The 19,722-nt window shown below is 34.0% G+C and overlaps 3 protein-coding genes across 6 annotated transcripts; 2 read left to right on the forward strand and 1 right to left on the reverse strand.

Moving 5' to 3' along the window:
- The first annotated feature begins 546 nt into the window (after positions 1 to 546).
- On the forward strand, positions 547 to 5,402 carry LOC146908169 (receptor protein kinase-like protein ZAR1). Its single transcript, XM_085724066.1, has 2 exons — positions 547 to 2,200; positions 4,344 to 5,402. The coding sequence occupies exons 1-2, from the start codon at positions 667 to 669 to the stop codon at positions 4,970 to 4,972; spliced, it is 2,163 nt and encodes a 720-aa protein (XP_085580192.1). The 5' UTR covers positions 547 to 666; the 3' UTR covers positions 4,973 to 5,402.
- A 1,603-nt stretch (positions 5,403 to 7,005) lies between these two features.
- Positions 7,006 to 13,537, forward strand: LOC146908170 (MATE efflux family protein). 4 transcript variants are annotated; one of them, XR_015017437.1, is made up of 12 exons: positions 7,006 to 7,516; positions 8,196 to 8,354; positions 8,481 to 8,614; positions 9,412 to 9,547; positions 10,133 to 10,229; positions 10,336 to 10,436; positions 11,005 to 11,168; positions 11,722 to 11,793; positions 11,900 to 12,016; positions 12,406 to 12,501; positions 12,606 to 12,732; positions 12,937 to 13,537. XR_015017437.1 is itself a non-coding variant. In XM_085722334.1 (12 exons), the coding sequence occupies exons 1-12, from the start codon at positions 7,135 to 7,137 to the stop codon at positions 12,995 to 12,997; spliced, it is 1,641 nt and encodes a 546-aa protein (XP_085578460.1). In that variant the 5' UTR covers positions 7,100 to 7,134; the 3' UTR covers positions 12,998 to 13,537. The 4 variants fall into 4 exon arrangements, 1 of the variants encoding a protein (XP_085578460.1); XR_015017439.1 differs by having other exon boundaries at positions 11,900 to 12,008; XR_015017438.1 differs by having other exon boundaries at positions 11,900 to 12,008; positions 12,611 to 12,732.
- Positions 13,538 to 13,920: 383 nt separating this feature from the next.
- LOC146908171 (uncharacterized) lies at positions 13,921 to 16,399 on the reverse strand. Its single transcript, XM_085722336.1, has 2 exons — positions 16,169 to 16,399; positions 13,921 to 15,586 (listed from the first exon to the last, which is right to left on the reverse strand). The coding sequence occupies exons 1-2, from the start codon at positions 16,189 to 16,191 to the stop codon at positions 14,107 to 14,109; spliced, it is 1,503 nt and encodes a 500-aa protein (XP_085578462.1). The 5' UTR covers positions 16,192 to 16,399; the 3' UTR covers positions 13,921 to 14,106.
- Positions 16,400 to 19,722: the final 3,323 nt, after the last annotated feature.

Below are 19,722 nucleotides of genomic sequence, written 5' to 3' on the forward strand. Positions count from 1 at the left end.
TAATAGAAACAAATAAAAAATCAAAGCAAATGATTTTTCACATGCATCACTCAAGTATCATACTCAACTCAAACATAAACAAAAAAGTGTTTATTGACAAAAAAAATCCGCTCTTGACTTCAAAACTTATCATATTAATTTCCACGTGGATTATCATAAACCTAGCTTCATTATTCACAAGTCCACAAATAATCAAAATAGTAGAAACCAACAGACAGCATTAAAGCAAACTACTCCAGTTCAACACAATCATCAATACTCATTTCCACATTAGAAACTCAACAGAAATTCCAAATCCATTGATCCAATTCAAGTTGTATCCAAATACAGACATTACAAATTTACAATATCATGTTACTTCTCTTTCACTCCACTCTTTTCATTAACAAAATCAATCATCTTTGTACCCAAAAAAAAAAAAATCAATCATCTTTTTGGCGCCAAATGGACCCCACCAAATTAAAATTTCATCTTCCTCAAAGATATTTTCTTGTCTTTTTTTCCTCTCTTCATAAATACGAAGTACTTCTCTTCTTTCTCAACCTCATCTTTCAACTCTTCATCCATTCACAAACACTTCCATTTTTTTTTTCTCTCTAAAACGCACCGTACCGTACTTACCGTAACTTACACAACTTCAAAACGGTGTCGTACTGTAAATTCTAAATGCTAAGCAGAATCCTTTTCTTTTTCTTTTTCTTTTTTCATCCCGTCGTTTCTCTCTCCTCCGACGGCCTCGCCCTTCTAACACTCAAATCCGCCGTCGACGGCAGCGACACCGCAACCACATTCTCCGACTGGAACGAAAACGATCTCACACCCTGTCACTGGTCCGGCATTAGCTGCTCCAACATCTCCGGGGAGCCTGACTCCCGTGTCGTCGGTATCGGTCTCGCCGGAAAAGGTCTCCGTGGTTATCTCCCGTCGGAGCTCGGAAACCTCATCTACCTCCGTCGTCTTAGCCTCCATACAAACCTCTTCCATGGCTCCATTCCTGTTCAGCTCTTCAATGCTACTTCCCTTCACAGCATCTTCCTCCATGGAAACAATCTCTCCGGTAGTCTCTCCCCGTCGGTGTGTAACCTTCCTCGTCTTCAAAACCTTGACCTCTCTGATAATTCACTCGCCGGAGATATTCCTGAGTCTATCGGAAACTGTTCGCAGCTCCAGAGACTGATTCTCGCGAGGAATAATTTCTCCGGTGACATTCCGGTGACACCATGGAAGAAGCTGAAGAATCTCGTTCAGTTAGACTTATCAGCAAATGTTCTAGAAGGTTCAATTCCGGAACAAATCGGTGAGTTAAACTCACTCACCGGAACGCTAAACCTTTCGTTTAATCATTTAACCGGTAATGTTCCGAAATCTCTAGGAAAATTGCCGGTGACGGTTAGTTTTGATCTTCGGAGTAATGATCTGAGCGGTGAAATTCCTCAAACCGGGTCATTTTCGAATCAAGGACCGACGGCGTTTCTGAACAATCCAAAACTATGTGGGTTTCCTCTGCAGAAAGATTGTACCGGTTCAGCGTCGAGTGAACCAGGAGCTAGTCCTGGTTCTACTCGACAACGCGTGAACCGGTCTAAGAAAGGTTTGAGTCCTGGTTTGATTATTATTATAACAGTAGCTGATGCTGCTGCAGTGGCATTGATTGGTCTTGTAGTGGTGTATGTGTATTGGAAGAAAAAAGATAAGAATAATGGTTGTAGTTGTACTTTGAAGAGAAAATTTGGTGGTAATGGTAGTAACAATGAAAGATCGAATTCGTGTTGTTTGTGTTGGACTTTAGGTTGTGTAAAAGGGTTTAAGAGTGATGATTCTGAGATGGAAGAGAGTGAGAAAGGAGTGAGAGAGGGTAATGGGAGAGGGGAGGGTGAAGGAGAAGGTGAATTGGTGGCAATTGATAAAGGTTTTAGCTTTGAACTTGATGAATTGTTAAGAGCTTCTGCATATGTGTTAGGGAAAAGTGGGTTAGGGATTGTGTATAAGGTAGTGCTTGGGAATGGTGTGCCTGTGGCTGTTAGGAGATTAGGGGAAGGTGGTGAACAAAGGTATAAGGAGTTTGCTACTGAAGTTCAAGCAATTGGGAAAGTGAAACATCCTAATATTGTTAAGTTAAGAGCTTATTATTGGGCTCATGATGAAAAGCTTTTGATTAGTGATTTTGTTTCTAATGGCAATTTGGCTAATGCTCTTAGAGGTAATTAGTTCAATTCCTTTACATTTTGTTTATGTATGTTTGTCTATATGTATGTCTTTCTGTTTTTGCTCTTGGATCATTGATTTCATTTGTTGCATTTGTTCATGAAGAGGCTTAAACTCCATTTTTACACTCACCTTCATATCAGAGTAGCAGGTTTGTGAGAAGAGAGAGTACTATTTCTTTCATAATGAGAGTTCAATGATAGCACTGGACTACTGGTAGTAAAATAATGAATAATAGTTAATGATAACATGTGAAATTGGAATCTTAGATAATGTAGTACTACTTACATCAATTTAATTGGTATAGGTTATACACTAACGAACAACGTAAATTTATTTCTAAGCTATGCATTCAATCATATGTTACCATTAGACCAATTTGTTAGCATATTATTTCTAAAGTGATTTTACAACTATCTACTATATGAAGTTAGTATATTATTTCTGAAGTGATTTTACAACTATCTACTATATGAAAAAAGTGGATATCAATTAAACTCTATCATCATTTTAGGTAGATGAAGTGGTTGTAGAACATTTAATTTAGATGAATGCGGACTTCAATTTTATGTAATACAGGTTTGATGATCATTTGGTCAATTGTGGTCCTTTAATTTCAGCCAAAACTAAAATAAATTTCTTGGTCAATTGATGTAATATAGGTTTGATGATCACTTGGACAATTGTCTTTTCTGGTTTGTAGAAAGAATTGGTATCAAGGCAAATAGTAATGAATTCTATATTATTATTATTTTTATAGAAAATGGTCCTATAATATGCTAGATTTGCTTTCAGGAAAATAACAAAAGAAATCAAATATGGAGTTCTGTCTTTTTCCATTGTCTCTTTCTTTCTATAATTGTCGTTTTCTTTATTGTTTTGTGATACAATGGGACCAAGAATAAGATGGTTAGTTAGCTGGTGCAAATGCTGAATATTAAATTTCCACTTTGTCTTGGTAGAAATGAAAAAAATGATACTTTATATTGTTATTTTGATTTGAGGTGAGAATGTGGGTGTAGCTGGTTGAATACCTTATTTATTATTGGTAAGGGCATTGGATCGAGAAATTGTTTGGTAAATGTCAATGAGATGCCCTTTGGGGATACCCAAAAGAAAGGAGGACATTCGCCATGTGTTAGGGAAATGATATGGCAGTGGTATTCATGTCTGGGACCATTAACTTCTATCTAGATTCTAGATCTTTATCTCATTCTCACCACATGGGGCCACTAAACTAACCAAAAATTAGGCGGAAAAGTTGCAATTAAACACCTTAGTAAGTCATGTTCCTGCACTTAGCTGGCTGGATGCTCTGCAGCCCTCTTGCTTTCGAGTCAAATCTCAGTCGTAGAATTAATTTAACGATTGAGATTTGACTCGAGAGGATTCAAAGGGCGGTGTCTTTTGACTAAAATTTTCTTTTTAGTTGTTTGGATATCTTTTTATACATAAGTTTCAGTTTCACACATCCTTCATAGAATCTTTTAAAGTAGTTTTGTGTAAAGTGTCATTTATTTTTAGTCTGAAAATGAAGTTGCAAGTTTGTGCCGCTTTTGTGCCTTTATTTCATTCAGCTAAAGTTTAGCTTCTTAGCTTTTGCTTTTTTTTTTTTCAGTCGAGCTTTCTAGTGTTGGACTCTTGGTGAAAAACTTTGCTTTTCTTTGTTACATTATTAATCCTTTTGGCTAAACCTTTTTTGCTTTCAAAGAGGTCTCTACCAGCTTCACGATCACTTGATTCAATTGGGCCCTACTAGAACTATGTTTCCCACTCCTTTGCTTCTACTACACTTATGTTTGGCTATTATATGGAAAATGCTAAACATAAAGACTTCATTTTGATTTTTAGAATAGTCAATAGTGTAATATGTTATGTAGGATGTAAGATATACCAACTAATTTATTCATGATTATTATATTTGAAACCATTTATAAAAAAAAATAAAAATTTACAAATAGCTAGCTCAAGTAGGTTGTGAGCTCTGTATAATCTATATGTATGAATAGCATAAATATGTAATTGCAACAAAAAAATAACTCATAATCAGCATTTGCATTTGGTAATAGATTTGTAATCGTCCCAATAATTTGTTTTGCCACAAATAGTTCACATTTAATTCCGAAGTATTTATGCAGGAAGAAATGGCCAACCATCTCCAAATCTTTCATGGTCAATCAGGCTGAGAATAGCCAAAGGAACAGCCAGAGGTTTAGCATATCTCCATGAATGCAGTCCAAGAAAATTTGTTCACGGCGACCTCAAACCCTCCAATATCCTCCTCGACACAGACTTCCAACCCCTCATTTCTGATTTTGGTCTTAACCGGCTAATAAGCATCACCGGCAACAATCCTTCGACCGGCGGTTTTATGGGTGGAGCTCTTCCTTACATGAAGTCGTCACAAACAGAACGAACCAACAACTATAAAGCTCCTGAAGCCAAAGTACCAGGCTGCAGACCCACCCAAAAATGGGATGTGTATTCATTTGGTGTTGTATTACTTGAATTGCTCACCGGTAAGTCCCCAGATTCTTCCCCAGGAGCATCGACTTCTGTCGAAGTACCTGACTTGGTAAGGTGGGTAAAGAAAGGGTTTGAACAAGAAAGCCCTTTATCTGAAATGGTTGATCCATCACTACTTCAAGAAATTCATGCCAAGAAAGAAGTACTAGCTGTGTTTCATGTAGCGCTGTCATGCACTGAGGGAGACCCTGAGGTCAGGCCTAGAATGAAAACCGTGTCTGACAATCTTGAAAGAATTTGAACATAATATTCTGATGTTTACCAGCTGAAAGTAGTGAACATGAGACTTGAAAGGAACATGCATTTCAGTTCCATGATGCATTTTTGTGATGACATTCAGAAGATTTTCTTATGGGGGCATCAAGATGGGGTTTCAATTTGCAAATAGTGCTTTCTTTCCTATCTGGGATTTGTCCCTTTAGCTTCTGTTTTGAAGTCAGCAATTTTTTGACAGAGGTCATCATCATCACAAGTATCACCTTATCTTCCAATGACCAAGAAATTTAATAAATTATGTTTAAATTTTGTTGTAGTCTCATTCACTCCAGAATCTGATCACTAGGATTTCACATTAACTACTGTTATTGTTACTTAATTGGAAAATTCATATTTAATATGGTGTATAAGAAATTTCTATTCATTGTCTCCATTATCAATGATAACTAGGTTTTGCATATTCTTCTTCTGTATTTAATGGGATAGTGTTTTAACAGTTATTCTAATTTTTTGACAAAATTTTTAATTGTTTTTCTTTTTTTACAGAAGCAACCTCATAATTGAAATAATAGAATAAAATCATGAATATAGCAACAAGACATAGATAGATACGGCAGCAATTTGCAAGAAAATGGACAACCATATTTGTTTGACGTTTAATAAAAACTACCGTACAACAATATGTGCATTTAAATGTTGAATATATTTTCACATCTAAATTCTCAATTTCTTAATATTATATTTGAAAATTCAATATCCAAAACTAATGTGTCTATCCAAAGAAAGATAGAAAAAACTAACAAATTTAGTTGCCAATTAACAAAAAAATAATTGACTTCATATCCTAAAAACCTTATGCTGAGATCGTTAGTTATTGTTGTTATGTGAACTTACAATTTAGATCACCTGAGAAGGTGATGTGATGTTCCTTGGCTCTGGTGGTACGCTCATTCTTCACACCAGGGATACCTACAAAAGGTACTGTGATGTCAAAGTTATGTAGTGTACTAGCAGATAACAAGTGAGTAAGTTTAATGATCGTACATGTGGGACAACCTCCTTATTTATAATGTAACACCAAAGTGATACTCTCCTATCTACATGCCGGATAAATTCAGTTTGTTGTGGAAAATTGAATCCGAGATAAGTAGTGATGTTTTATCATATTTGAATGTGTTACATAAGGTTAGGACGAAGCACATCAATGCTTCTAGATTCATGACGTGGAAGCGAGTTACTACTTCCGTTCCTAATTATAAGATTCTTTTGGAAAGAAGAAAAAATTATTTTGCATCTTTTTCTTCAATCAAAAATAAATATTATGTTGAAAACATAAACTAACTCTCTCATAAGGATAAAATTATAATAACAATAGTAATTATATACAAATTTAATACTAATACCAACTTTCTTAATTCCGTGATTTTGATAAAGGGGTTCTATATTTAGGGACGGAGGTCCTAGTTTTCTAGGATGACGTCGGGGTGGATTTCTATGTTGCATCATCTGTTATGTTGAGGCGGACACCTCATGTAGAATTAATGTTGGATCTCATTGTTGTGGCGTCTAATGCTTTTAAAGTGGACTTCCTTGTTGAACAATCCATAAGATAATTAGATTGGAACTTTTATATTCATATCATTGTATTTATATATGTCATAATATTTAGAGAAACCATGTCTGTACAACCATCTTGTGACAACTTTCTCTCTCGCACTTACATAATGTTTTTATTTTCTCTCTCTATTGTTTTGGTTTCCATGTCAATATCTATTTTTTCCCTAAAAAAAAATGTCAATATCTATTTTTTCTTTCTAAATCCATGGTTGTCCTATTAGTTATTACACATCAAATAACACACATTTAGTATCTACTGGAGTCGTATTTAATTAAATCTCTAAGAATAAGTACTACAATAAATGTTTTAGTCTCAGCAACTAAATACAAAGTATCTAAAATTTGATTTTTTTTATTTGGTCAAGTAGTCTAATCGCTTGAGTTTCGAGGGTCGAACCCTGATCCCTGTATATATTATGCAATTTCTCTATAAACTCAAGGAAACAAAATTTATTATTTATCTGTGAGCCAAAGAAATACACATGTCAGTTCAATTGAAAAAAGTTAAAATAAAACAAAAATGAAGATATGGTTTGTTTGGCTTTGCTTTACAAGCAAAACTTAGATATTATGCTCCCTCCTACATTGAGAATGGCGTCTTCTTCTACATGTTTTCTTTGCAATTTCCATTACATTCCCTCTTTAAAATCCCCAACATTGAAATCTCCATCTACACTAACCACAAACTTTTTTCCTCATTGCTCTGCTCCTCTTCGACTTCGAGCTTCTCCTCCCAACAAAAATCCCACCACCACCACCACTGATGATGACAATTCTCTTGATCAAACTCCACCCCCTAAACCCTCTTCTCTTCTTCCAAATTTCAGAAATGGTTGGTTTAAATTTGATGAACTTGGAATGGATATGCTGTCTATTGCCTTGCCTGCTGCTGTTGCCTTGGCAGCTGATCCAATTGCCTCATTGATCGACACAGCGTTCGTCGGCCACATAGGTACATTTGTCGAAATTCATTTTATGATTTGAGTTTTTATATATTTTATGAAGAAAAATAAAATTGAATTGTTAGTTTGTTAGTTAGTTCATAAAAAAAAGTTTGTTAGTTGGTTGGTTAGTTTACTCCCTCCGTCCCCCAAATTATATGACGTTTTGTACATTTCACACGTATTACGAGAAAGAGATAATAAAAAGGAATTGTTAGTTAGTTCTCAAAAGAAAAGTTAGTTAGTTAGTTAGTTGGGTGCAGCTTATCCTTCTTAATCTAGTTGAAAACTAATTATTCTAAGGTTTAAATATGATTTTAATCGCTGCGATTATAGTGTTTTTTAGTTTTAGTCTTTGATGTCAACTTAACAGGCTACGTGGCGTGAGTTTATTGGATCACGCACGATGTCAGGGACTAAAAGCAACAATTGTTTAACATGGAGGGACTGAATCTAAACAAAAAAACTTACAGGAACTAAAACCAAAAATTCCCATTATGGCAGGACTAAAATCATATTTAAAACTTATTCTAATTTCTTATGTTATTTGTTTATTGTTGATGATGATGATGATGATGGTTAGCACGGATTGACTTTTCTCTAGGATTGTTTGTTTGTTTGTTTCACTTATATCAATTGATGATTGTTGATGCGAAAATAATTATTCGTTAATTAGTTTTCTCTAAACAGGGGCGGTTGAATTAGCTGCAGTTGGGGTTTCAGCTTCTGTGTTTAACCTCGTGTCGAAAGTATTCAATGTTCCTTTACTTAATATTACTACATCCTTTGTTGCCGAGGAACAAGCGCTGATTGGAAAGGAGGAAGATTCCGGTCAAATTGAGGAAAATGGTATGATTTTTCAAGAACGGTTTCACTGTTTCGATGTCAACTTTCCCTGGAATTGGTCGTAGATTTTCTTGATCAGATGTATTTACTGATAGTTTTGATCTCATGTAGTTATCGTAAATTTTTCAGGAAAGGCCCAACGCAAGAAGCTTCTTTCCTCAGTATCAACTTCTTTAGCACTTGCTGCAGCTCTTGGAATTGCTGAAACTGTCGCACTTTCACTTGGCTCTGGCCCTCTTATGACTATCCTGGGTATAGCTGCTGTATGTCAATGCTGATTGTTAATCCAATATCGCCTAGTATTTTTATTTTGTTTCTTCATTTTCTAATTTCTTCCAAGTCTTCAATTTACCACTCAAAACACTAGAAGCACAATTTAAACAATTTAGTTCTAACTGTGTATGTACAACTCGTGTGGAGACCACAGAGGTAGAGGTAGAGCTACAACAAAAATCCATCTTAATTGAAAGTAATGTTTCTACTAATATTTTTAATCAAATTTGATTTTATTTTTCTCATAAATGTGCAACTAATTGCTAAGAAACTTGTTTTATCTGTATAATTGCAAAATGACTTTTTCTCTCTATCATTTGATAATCCATATTCCATAGTCATGCATAACTGTTTTCATGAAGCATGAAAATAAGGAGATGAAAAAATAAATTTAGGTGCAAAATTGTGTTTATTTTAACCATAGCTTTTAATTGGTGTATGAAATGTGTTGAGAATGATTTCCATGCCTAACTTTAAGTTTTGTAACAATTTTGGAAAGTTTTGAAGTCTAAATGCATTATGTAGTTGTAGTCTGAAAGTTAAATATTCATATTGGAATCAATTGAAAAATGTTAACAATCATTATAAATGTATTGTTTTGCATTACGTTCATTAGTTACCAGTTCTATGCTATGCATAGCAAGAAATATATCCTTGTATTTTGTTGGTTTGAGGTTATAAAAGGAAAAGAAAAGGTTTTTATTGCTCTTCATGGGCATATGATTGTATATAATTGGATTTTGTTTTCACGTTCTTAGACTGAATATAGATCTTGTATGCTGTACAGGACTCTCCGATACGTGAACCTGCCGAAAACTTTCTTACATTGAGGGCCTTTGGTGCTCTACCAATTGTGATTGCATTAGCTGCACAAGGCACTTTTCGTGGGTTTAAGGATACAAAGACGCCTCTATATGCTGTTGGCAAGTATTCTGCAGCTCTCTCTCTTCATTTACTTACTCATAACTTGCATACAGTTGATTCCGGTTACAATTGCTTATAGCCTTTAACGAGTTCTATTTATCCAAGAATGAGCGCTTAAACATGGCTCTCAAATATATAAATAAATAAAAGAGACAAAATTTTACAGATTTGGTAAATTTGAATATTAAACAAGTATCCTTGGCAGACATCCATGGTAAATATGTAATGAATATTGTGTAGTTGACTTAATTGCTGAAACCATAATATCTGTTGTTTATATTTTTTTTAACAGAGAAAATTTTAACTTTGTCGACAATTGCATCATTTGAACAATCTCAATTCATGGTACAGACCCTTTTAGTCTACTATGTTAAATGCAGGCTCAACATGATTCTGTGACTGTTTTCTTAGTTATAACTGTGATTTCCCTGATGGTTTTCTATAAATTGAATTCTCACTACTACTGTGTTCTATGAGCTGTCAATTTCTTGTTTTTACATGGTTATACTCTGCAAAATGCCCATGCAGCCCTGCCAGTGCTGACGTGGATGTATAAATAACAAAGGCTTCTCATTAAATGTCAGGTGCTGGGAACTTTCTTGTTGTGATATTGGATCCAATATTGATATTTCTTTGTGGTCTTGGCATTAGTGGTGCTGCAATTGCTACAGTGATCTCTGAGTATGTCAGGAATGCGGTAAATTTAGTACTATATGTGCATTTTGCACATGTCCTTTAATTCATGTGATCTTCTGCTTTTAACAGAACTTGTCTTTTTGTTCACCAGATATTTAATAGCTTTCATTCTTCTATGGAATTTGAGTGGCAAAGTTCTGCTAACCCCTTTTGACTTTGATGGGCCAAAGTTTTTCAGCTATCTGAAATCTGGTACCTGCTTTTCAATTTAGTTGAATTGTTTATTTGGCTGTAATATTGTTTAATTTTTCAGCTAGCTAGTGTAATATGGTTTATAATAGAACATTATGGCGTAATTTGATCCATGTAGCCGACCCCACTTAGCATGATAAGGCTTGGTTGTTGTTGTTGATGTTGTTTCTTTGGTTGTCCTTGTCCTTCAATGGAATTAAGAATGATAGTGAAATTATCAGAGTTTGTTGGAAAGTTATTTAATAGTTTTAGCATTATATAATTGAAATTTTCCTAGCCATGCTTCAACTAAGCTTGATAGTAGATTTTAGATTCAACTCACTGTCTTATCTTTTGAATGAATCAACTAAATACGAGTATGTGATTGTAACTTTTTTTTTCTCTCTCAAAACTGCTGATTATTCTTGTATGAATCACGATAGTGTATACTTTTGCATTTGTAACAAAATATGATTTTCATTGGCTTGAAAATGTTTTGTTTGGTTAACAACTATTTCTTGACAGAAGAGATCGTGTGATTAAAGAGTAATACGGATTAATTTTTACTTTTTATTATTGCATTGTGTAGGTGGTCTGCTAATTGCCAGGACTTTGGCTGTGTTTATAACTATGACACTGACAACATCTTTGGCAGCTAACCAGGGCCCTATACCTATGGCAGGCCATCAAATTTGCATGGAAGTTTGGTTGTCTATATCTTTGCTTACCGATGCTCTAGCACTGGCTGGTCAGGTTGGATCATACTATTGCATTGTCTTATAAAGTGCCATTTAATTAATTCATTTCAGATATATACCAATGTTACACATGATTGAATTATCGAAACATATATCATAGGCAGTTTAGCGGCTAGTTCCATATCACATGAATCCAGACGAATAAAAGTTCATAATTATGAAGTGCAGTATGTTGAATATTAAAGGGATTTCCCTGACCTTGAAATCAAGCAAATTGGGTATCATCGAGTTTGAAATGTTTGCTGATAAGAGGAAAAATCCAAATTTCTTAACATGGCTGAAAATACTGTCCCATCAGTAAACAATTCCAATATCGTACCATACTCGCCAACATGACTATGAACGAAAAAACTGTTCGCAAATGGCAAATTTTGAAACAATTGGTTGTGGATCATACTTTTTCAACTGATAGTGATGCTACATAGTCTACCACTAGTGGAATTCCTATTATTTGGACATCTAACACAAACAAGGTGTTTGAAAATTATTAGTGAGTGCAATTCATTATACTGAAACTTACTGAGTTATCTTATGCATTTATTTTACAGTCTCTTCTTGCCAGTAGTTACTCACTGGGAAATTATGAGCACGCACGCCTCATTATATATAGAGTGATACAGGTTACTGGTTGCTATCCCCATAATCTGCTTCCCTTTTTTATCAGATTAGGACATAAACTGATCCATAACTCTTTTCTTCTCCTACTCTCCTCTACATTTCTAACAGATTGGTTTAGGAGTTGGAGTCACTTTGTCGATGATCTTATTTTTTGGGTTTGGACCATTTTCTAGTTTATTTAGCACAGACTCGGAAGTTTTGGATGTTGCTCAGTCAGGTATATTGGTAAGAAATCACAATTGTTTGCTGAGAATCACTTTTACAATTGCTTGATTCGTGTAGGCTACGAGTTCAAGTGAACTTAATTTGGATGTCTTTTTATATTGAAATTTTTTCTATTTTGTATTCAGATTATTTTTAGATTCAGATTGGTATTCCTTTTATCTGGATGAATCATACACTTGTCTGCGAATGTTTTTCAGGCAGTATAAAAAATATACAAGTGCTTGAAGGCTATTTTGGCCATGCCAACTTTTTAGGGGTTATACCTAATGTTTGTTATGTGTAATTTGATTCTCCATTTTGTCTTTGGATGCATGTATGTATACATAGAAATGTTTGGTGTATACACAGTAATGTTGTTTGAAATATCTGAAACTTTCTCACATGTGCAGTTTGTTGCTGGATCTCAGCCAGTGAATGCTTTGGCGTTTGTTATTGATGGGCTTTATTATGGGGTGTCGGACTTTGAGTACGCTGCTTACTCGATGGTAATTACCCACTTCAATGGTTAATAGCTGTTTAACTGATTTCCTTTTGTCCTCCCTCTTCTTCCCCCCTTCTTTCTTACCTCTTGTGTTTGCCTTTTGTCAAGGATAGGTGCTAGTTGGACTAATTTCTTCAGTTTTCATGCTGGTGGCTGCTCCAGTAGTTGGACTTCCTGGAGTCTGGACAGGATTGTTTCTCTTCATGGCGTTGCGTGTTCTAGCTGGAGTTTGGAGGTAAAGTGTATGATTTATTTTGATGGATAATGCATTGTATTTTTCATATTTGGATCCTAGCACAAAGAACAACAGAAGAATGATACCAGACACATTTGTTTAAATGGAATTTGACATGACGTTGGGATCATTAGTTTTTTATTCTCTTTTTATCTGTCCTACTGAGCAGATTTTGATTAATATTTATATTTTCCATTTTTTCAGGTTGAGCAGCAAAAGTGGTCCATGGGATATGATCTGGTATGAAAATAGAGCAGAAGACTGATTCTCAAGAGCTTCTCCAATGTGAGGATACTGATAAGCTCTGCACTCTTTCCTACATACCAAATCCCCATGCTCTTACAGAGAATCCAGTAGCAATACAGGACTATAATAAAATTATTAAAATGTTGCACAAATTGCTGCAAACCAAATGCTAAAATCTTTCTCTAAGTAGAGAGTTTGAGAGGCTAAATGAGCACAGGGATGGAGAAAATTGTTGAATGTCAGACCTGTAGCATGGAAGTCAAGTCTGTTAACTTTCTGCCATTGTTGGGAAATTTGTTTATTAGGAGATTATCAGTTCATTTGCATATTTTCATTGCTAAAGGAAGCTGCATCTTAGAGTTGCTATCTTGTACTGGTATAGTTTATACATAAAAGTCTCTTTCTAGGAAAAAAGTCATTATTGTTGGTGTAATCTTCACTAACCAATTGGTTAAAGGCCTTAGTTTCTTCTTTTTTGGTACAGTAAATATAAATGCGTTGCTTCAGAAACTGAAAGTGACTGTAAATGAATATCTAAATATGTTAATTTCTTCACAAATCATCCTTTTGTCTTTATAATTTGATTCTTCTATCAACTGTCATTAATAGTGTGTAACGGAATAACTACTGTGACATGTATAAGGACATGTGCTGCATAAATTACTTGCATGAATCCCTATAAAATGTCATGTGATATGTAACTTAATAGAATAGACTAAAAGATTAACTTATGAGACTGAAAGATTAATTTGTAAGGGAGTTCACAAATTAGGAAACTTGTATACTCACATTTTTCAAGATTCAACAACCAAAGTAACAAGAGTTGTTATTTTGTAGAGACCAAATGGTACATGAACATTAACTTTTATGGATAGGCAGAGTATGATGTACAAAAAGTATCTTCCAAAAAGTACAAAAAGGCATCATAGTTAGACTTGGACGTTCATAAATTATAAATTATATATAACTCAATGGAAAATTCATAGTACAGAGCATCTTTACAGTGACTGAGATGCTGAATAGAAAGCAGATACATGGCATCATTTGAATCACTAAGGTAGGGAAAAAAGACCTATAAATAACCCCACCAAAGTGAAAAACAAAAACCGTTGTAAGCACATATGAACTTCAAGATCCTATATGTGAAAAACATATATCTAATAACTTCTTCTCTTCTAATAAGCCAAAATCATAATCAGGTTTTAAGAAACTATAATCATAACCAACTTCAAGATCTGCAAACTGCATATTATTCCAATTTTCAGGCAAGTAACCACCCAATTTCTGCAACTGTTGAGAAAGATCACTCAGCTTCCTACTTTGCCCTGAACTGAGTCCATGAAATGCACTTCCATTATTTCCTTTCTCTTTCAATTTAGTGTTTTTATTAGTGTTGTTGTTCAAAGCCTCAACTTGGGACATTCTTTCTATTGGTCCAACACTGTCACCACCAAACAGATGAATTCCCTGCATGTAAGGTATTATTTGTGCCTCATCATTCTTGCAATCAATAGATTGGCCTCCCAGCTTGTATTCCAATCCCTTAAGCTCACTTTTCATTTCATCAAAATATCCATTTTTATTTTGCTCACTTTGTGACCGAATATGGCTTAAGAAATGTCCATTTTCTTCCTTCTTATGTTTCTTTGCAAGAGAAGCCTCGGTTTTGATGTTACGATGCTCAGAACTTGATTTTGGATTGCTATCTGGAAGCATATTGTGCAGGTTTCCAAAGAAATGATTGCTGCAGCTCAACTCAAAGGATTTCAAATCCTCCACCGATCCTCTTGCTGTTTCTTCGCTCTGCACCAGATCTGCTATATCAGGAGATCCACGATCAGCTCCTGAGTTCATGCCTGTATCCATAGGCTCCTTCTGCACATGATTTAACTCTCCACCCATGCTAGAATTCTCTAATTCACTCTCTAGTCGTTTATTTTCTCCATTTGTTTCAGATTTGACATTCTTGTAAGACCTTTGATGAACCATTTTCTTACACTTCTTATTTGTTGGACATTGGACAGTGCCGGCTATCATCACTTCCTTCGATTCCTCTACCGAGTCATCATCAGCAACAAAATCTTTAGAAAGAATCTTATTCTCTTCATCAAACCGATGAAACTCTTCAGATTTTCCAAGATCCTCCTCGCCATTCAAAGAATCTGCAGAACCACCACTTGATGATGATGGTGATGATGGTGATCCATCAGGGAAGTTCAAACGAGCACTAGGTCCATACATAGCCTTAGCTGCTTTATCATAAGCAAGAGCAGCATCATGTGCTGTAGTGAAAGTACCAAGCCAAAGCCTATTTGCTTTCTCACCAACATGTTTACCATTGATTGGTTCACGAATCTCAGCGACCCATTTACCCCAAATCCTCTGTCTAACTCCTCTGAAATTGCAATCTGAATTTTGAGGACCACCTTTACCTCTCATGCACCCTTTTCTTGAACCTTTTGCAGGAACTTTGTGAATCTTTTCAGCTCCATTATCACCACAACTAAGTTTCTGTTGTTGCTGTCTGTTGTAGTTCTTCCACTTCTCAAGAGTGTCTTCCACTGAATCAGTTCTTCCACCACTGCGTCTCTTGCGTGATTTCCTTTGTCTGCAATCATCCCAACAAGCAAACAAACAACAAATTTTTGTTAGCTTTCTATTAGTTCATTCAAAAACTTAAGCAAATTTGCTAGGTGAAGTATAAATTATACAGTTTAGAAACATAATATGAATCAAGATATTAGCGTATGCATCAAAAACAAAATAAATGAAATGAAAATAAATATATAAACACCAAATAGAACTTGGATCAAATGAAAAAAATAACAGGGACAACGACATGGAACCATAGGTGAACTGAATTCGCAATTAGCAGATCTTGATTGTTGGAACACATACATCAAAGATTCCATTTTCAAAGTATTGTCGAACTAAAGATTTATCCGAGGTATCGACTAATAATCCTCAATCATAATTCCCTTACTTCAAGGGATTAAAAAATCTCAAAAAGATTTTGAACAATCATACTCTACTTTCAGAAACTAAATTTGAAATATGAATTATCTCATTTTCATTTAATGATGATAATTAGATTCATGAATCATTCAACCATGAGATTGCATAAAATCTATGTTTAACATTAAGGTAGCTTGAAATGAATTTAGAACAAAAAAAGAAAAAAAAAACTGACCCAGAAACAGTATCAATCTTCATACGCTTTCTAGCACTGAAAAAATTGGCTCCTTCTTATGTTTTTTGTGTATAGCTTTGAAGTATGTGTTATTTTGAGGTTTAAGAGAGGTTTTGAAATTTGTACTATATTGAACAATTGGGACATGTAAACGTCATCACAAACGTCACTCTTGACTTGGAAACTAAGAAAAAATGTTGAAGTGATCAATTTAGTATTTATGTCATCAAACCTTTCTACAAAGGGAAAGGTAGATTTTTTGTCACCATAAAAAAAAAATTATATATTTTGGATAGGCTTGATGACGTGGCTAATTATGAGAATCTAATGCAATGGCTGTGGGCTTCTGGGGTTGTGACACGTGGCAGTTGTTGTTTCATTGGTGGCAGGCTGTCAAGAGCTTTCTTCACTGTGAAGGGCTTCCTTTTTATTTGGTGGTTTTGTTTGCAGCTTGCTTTTTTTGAACAGTTTTGTTTCTGGTTGATTCTTGTATTGTTCCAGGCTCTGTCTCCGGTAGGAGACCTAAATAGGTCACCTACCATAGGAGACATGATGTTTTTCTTTTTTTTTTACAAAATGAATATGAACCATTGGATAAATGTTAACTAATCTTTAGATCAAAATGTTTACTATACACCTTCAACATTCAATTACTTTCTTTTATTCTATATCATTCTTCTCTTTCCTCTCTCACCTCATAGGAATTCAGATCCCTTCCATCTGATCTTTAATTCAGACCCAGATCCATCTTCCTACATGTGTTTTACTCAGTTTTATCAATTTATTATTGTTGTTAGTATCATTATTTTTCGAATTTAATTTTCAATCAGAATAATTTAACATGTCTGTGTTCTTTGTTTTCAATCTGGTTTTAAAACCCAAATGCAGACAGTAAAACAAAAAGAAACTCAGAAACGCATAGTTCACAACCCCATGAAAGATTCAACAAGACCCCAAAACCAAGCCTTATGCTATAAAACAAGCAACTAACCCACTTATTTATCTTGGCAGATTTTCTCCATCGAATCTTGAACCAAAAGGAATACAAAAATGGACTATAAAATATATATACCCATTGTAGTGTTTGAAATCAACAAGTATGCGAAGATTCGACGCAATGGGTCGACGGTACAACCCATATGAAAATTGAAATTGAAGATAGCATAAGGCTATAACAGTTCTTGTTGGACATGTGGCTTGACTATAACAGTTCTTGTTGCACAACTCGAAAATTGAAATTGAAGTTTTTTACTGTAAATTGAAATTGAAGATAGCATACTCTGGATTTTTTGTAATCATAAATTTAAATTCAATGATTAAAAGGAATAGTAAGGAAACATAGAGGAAAAAACATGTAAATGATTGCAATGGCAAGAAGATGGCTGAGATCTGTAATAAAGAAAGATGAATGGGATGAAGAGGAAAGAGAATATGAAAAGTGACAGTAAAATAAAAAGTATTGGGTGTTGTTAGTACATACTAAGAATCATATAACATCACAATCTAATGGTTAAAATTTGTTTCATTCTTTGTACCAAAAAAAAAAATTTGTTTCATTCACTCACCCACGGTAGGAGACCTATCAAGGTCTCCCACCCTAAACTGAGTCATTGTTCCAATGCATATCTAGATTCATTTGTCTTTGTTTTTATGATTTTTTTTTTCTGATTTGCTTTCATCACACTATTATTGTTAAATGATGATTTTTTGTTATAGGATAGATGATGATATATGTCGAGTGATGTATTGATAGGTATTGAAATGAATTTCTATTTGTGGTATATTTTTTTGTTAGTAATATTAATCGGATGATTCTTTAGTTTTAGACCTTAATGAATTTTGATTGTACAAAATCGATGATATTACAGAGGGTAAATCAAAATTTGCTTAAATTACAAGAGACAAAAGTATCTTAAAGTTTGAAATTTGATGTCATATGAGTTTAAAATTGAAGAATCTGAAAAATACAAGGTTAAAATCTAAACAAAAAAATTTACAAGTAAACCAAAAACCGTTAATATTATAGGGAGATAAACATATATTAACCCTAAAAAATTTACTCGTAAAATTTGTAATGTGATTTTAATTAATTTATTGTAAATAGAAAACCAAAAAACATCAAAACCAATACAATCATTAATTAAAGTAACTTTTTCAATATTTTTACAATCATTATTCAGGTTACTCAAAGGCACGACGGTCGTTTCTTCAATTGATTTGGCTGCTTTGTGTGTGGCTCGTGTGGCATGAACGTAATAACAGGTTATTTAATAACATTGAAACACCTGTTGATCAGCTTTTAGAAAAGGCAAAATTTCACTCCTTATGGTGGTTAAAAGCTCATAACATTGTTTTTGTATATGGTTCTCAAAGGTAGTGGTCGGATCCCTTATTTTGTTTAGGTATCGACTGACTTCCATTCTTGTAAATTCTTTGTATGATTGTTTGATTCCGAGGTGGCTCCTTTGGTACACCTTGTACTAAGGAGTATTACATCGCCGTTGTTAATATATCTCATTTTAATTTCTTCAAAAAAAAATATATATTTAGCAGTTAATTAAAATACAGTTTCTTTTGCTTAATGATTTTTATATCATATATGGAGAACTAAAAAACCATTCTTCGTGTGAGATGTCTTAGAAATTGCTACAAATCAATAAAGACTAATGAAAATAAACTTATGTCAATAATCTTTATATTATGTTTGTTTCTAAAGAAAGATTATGTGAGGGAGAGAAAGTTGAGCGAAAGAAAGAATCTTTCATGTCATAATACGATGCATTTTAAATCATAATAGAAATCATATTCATGTCATAATTTGTTTCAAAATGTAGTAGAATAAATCTTTGAGAACCATTCAATTGTATCACACACAAAATTAGAATACACTATCTAGTCTCTACTATTGTTTTGGAAAAAGTGTTATAATAGGTGTGTGGTATTTTTAACAGTGTTTTTGTAAAAGTGCTATTAAATTGGCGTTATTATATGTCAAAATTGTAGTAGTCTATCTTGCAAGTCAATTTAAAATCCTTCTTTTTTTTATTTGGTTGAAGTGCAACATCAATAGTTGAAAATAAAAACATGTGCAACTATGGTGCAACTATGTTTTTGTTCTCTCTGAATATTCAAACTTTATAAATTCATGTGTTTCATATTACATTTATTTTAGTCTATTCAAATCAACTTGAAGGTAACGTTTCATATTACATTTATTTTAGTTTATTCAAATCAACTTGAAGGTAACTTATGAATTATATATAACTAGTGTAATTTATTAATGTCGTTGTTGTTTATTATACATTGTAGTTAGACTTTTTTTGTGGTGGCGGGGGTTTGAACCCCGGACCTTGCATATATTATGCATTGTCCATACCAACTGAGCTAAAATCACAAGGACACATTGTAGTTAGACTATTTACATGTGAAACAACACATAGTTGTATAATAATGTATATTTTATAATATCATGTTAAGTTATGTAGTTTATAACATTTGTATAAATTGACTAGTTTTTTGTTAATACATTATGCATTATCAGTTGGTAATTAAAT

This window comes from Medicago sativa, chromosome 7 (genome assembly GCF_051527215.1).
Source record: "Medicago sativa cultivar Bolivia chromosome 7, Bolivia_mono, whole genome shotgun sequence".
NCBI lineage: Eukaryota > Viridiplantae > Streptophyta > Magnoliopsida > Fabales > Fabaceae > Medicago > Medicago sativa.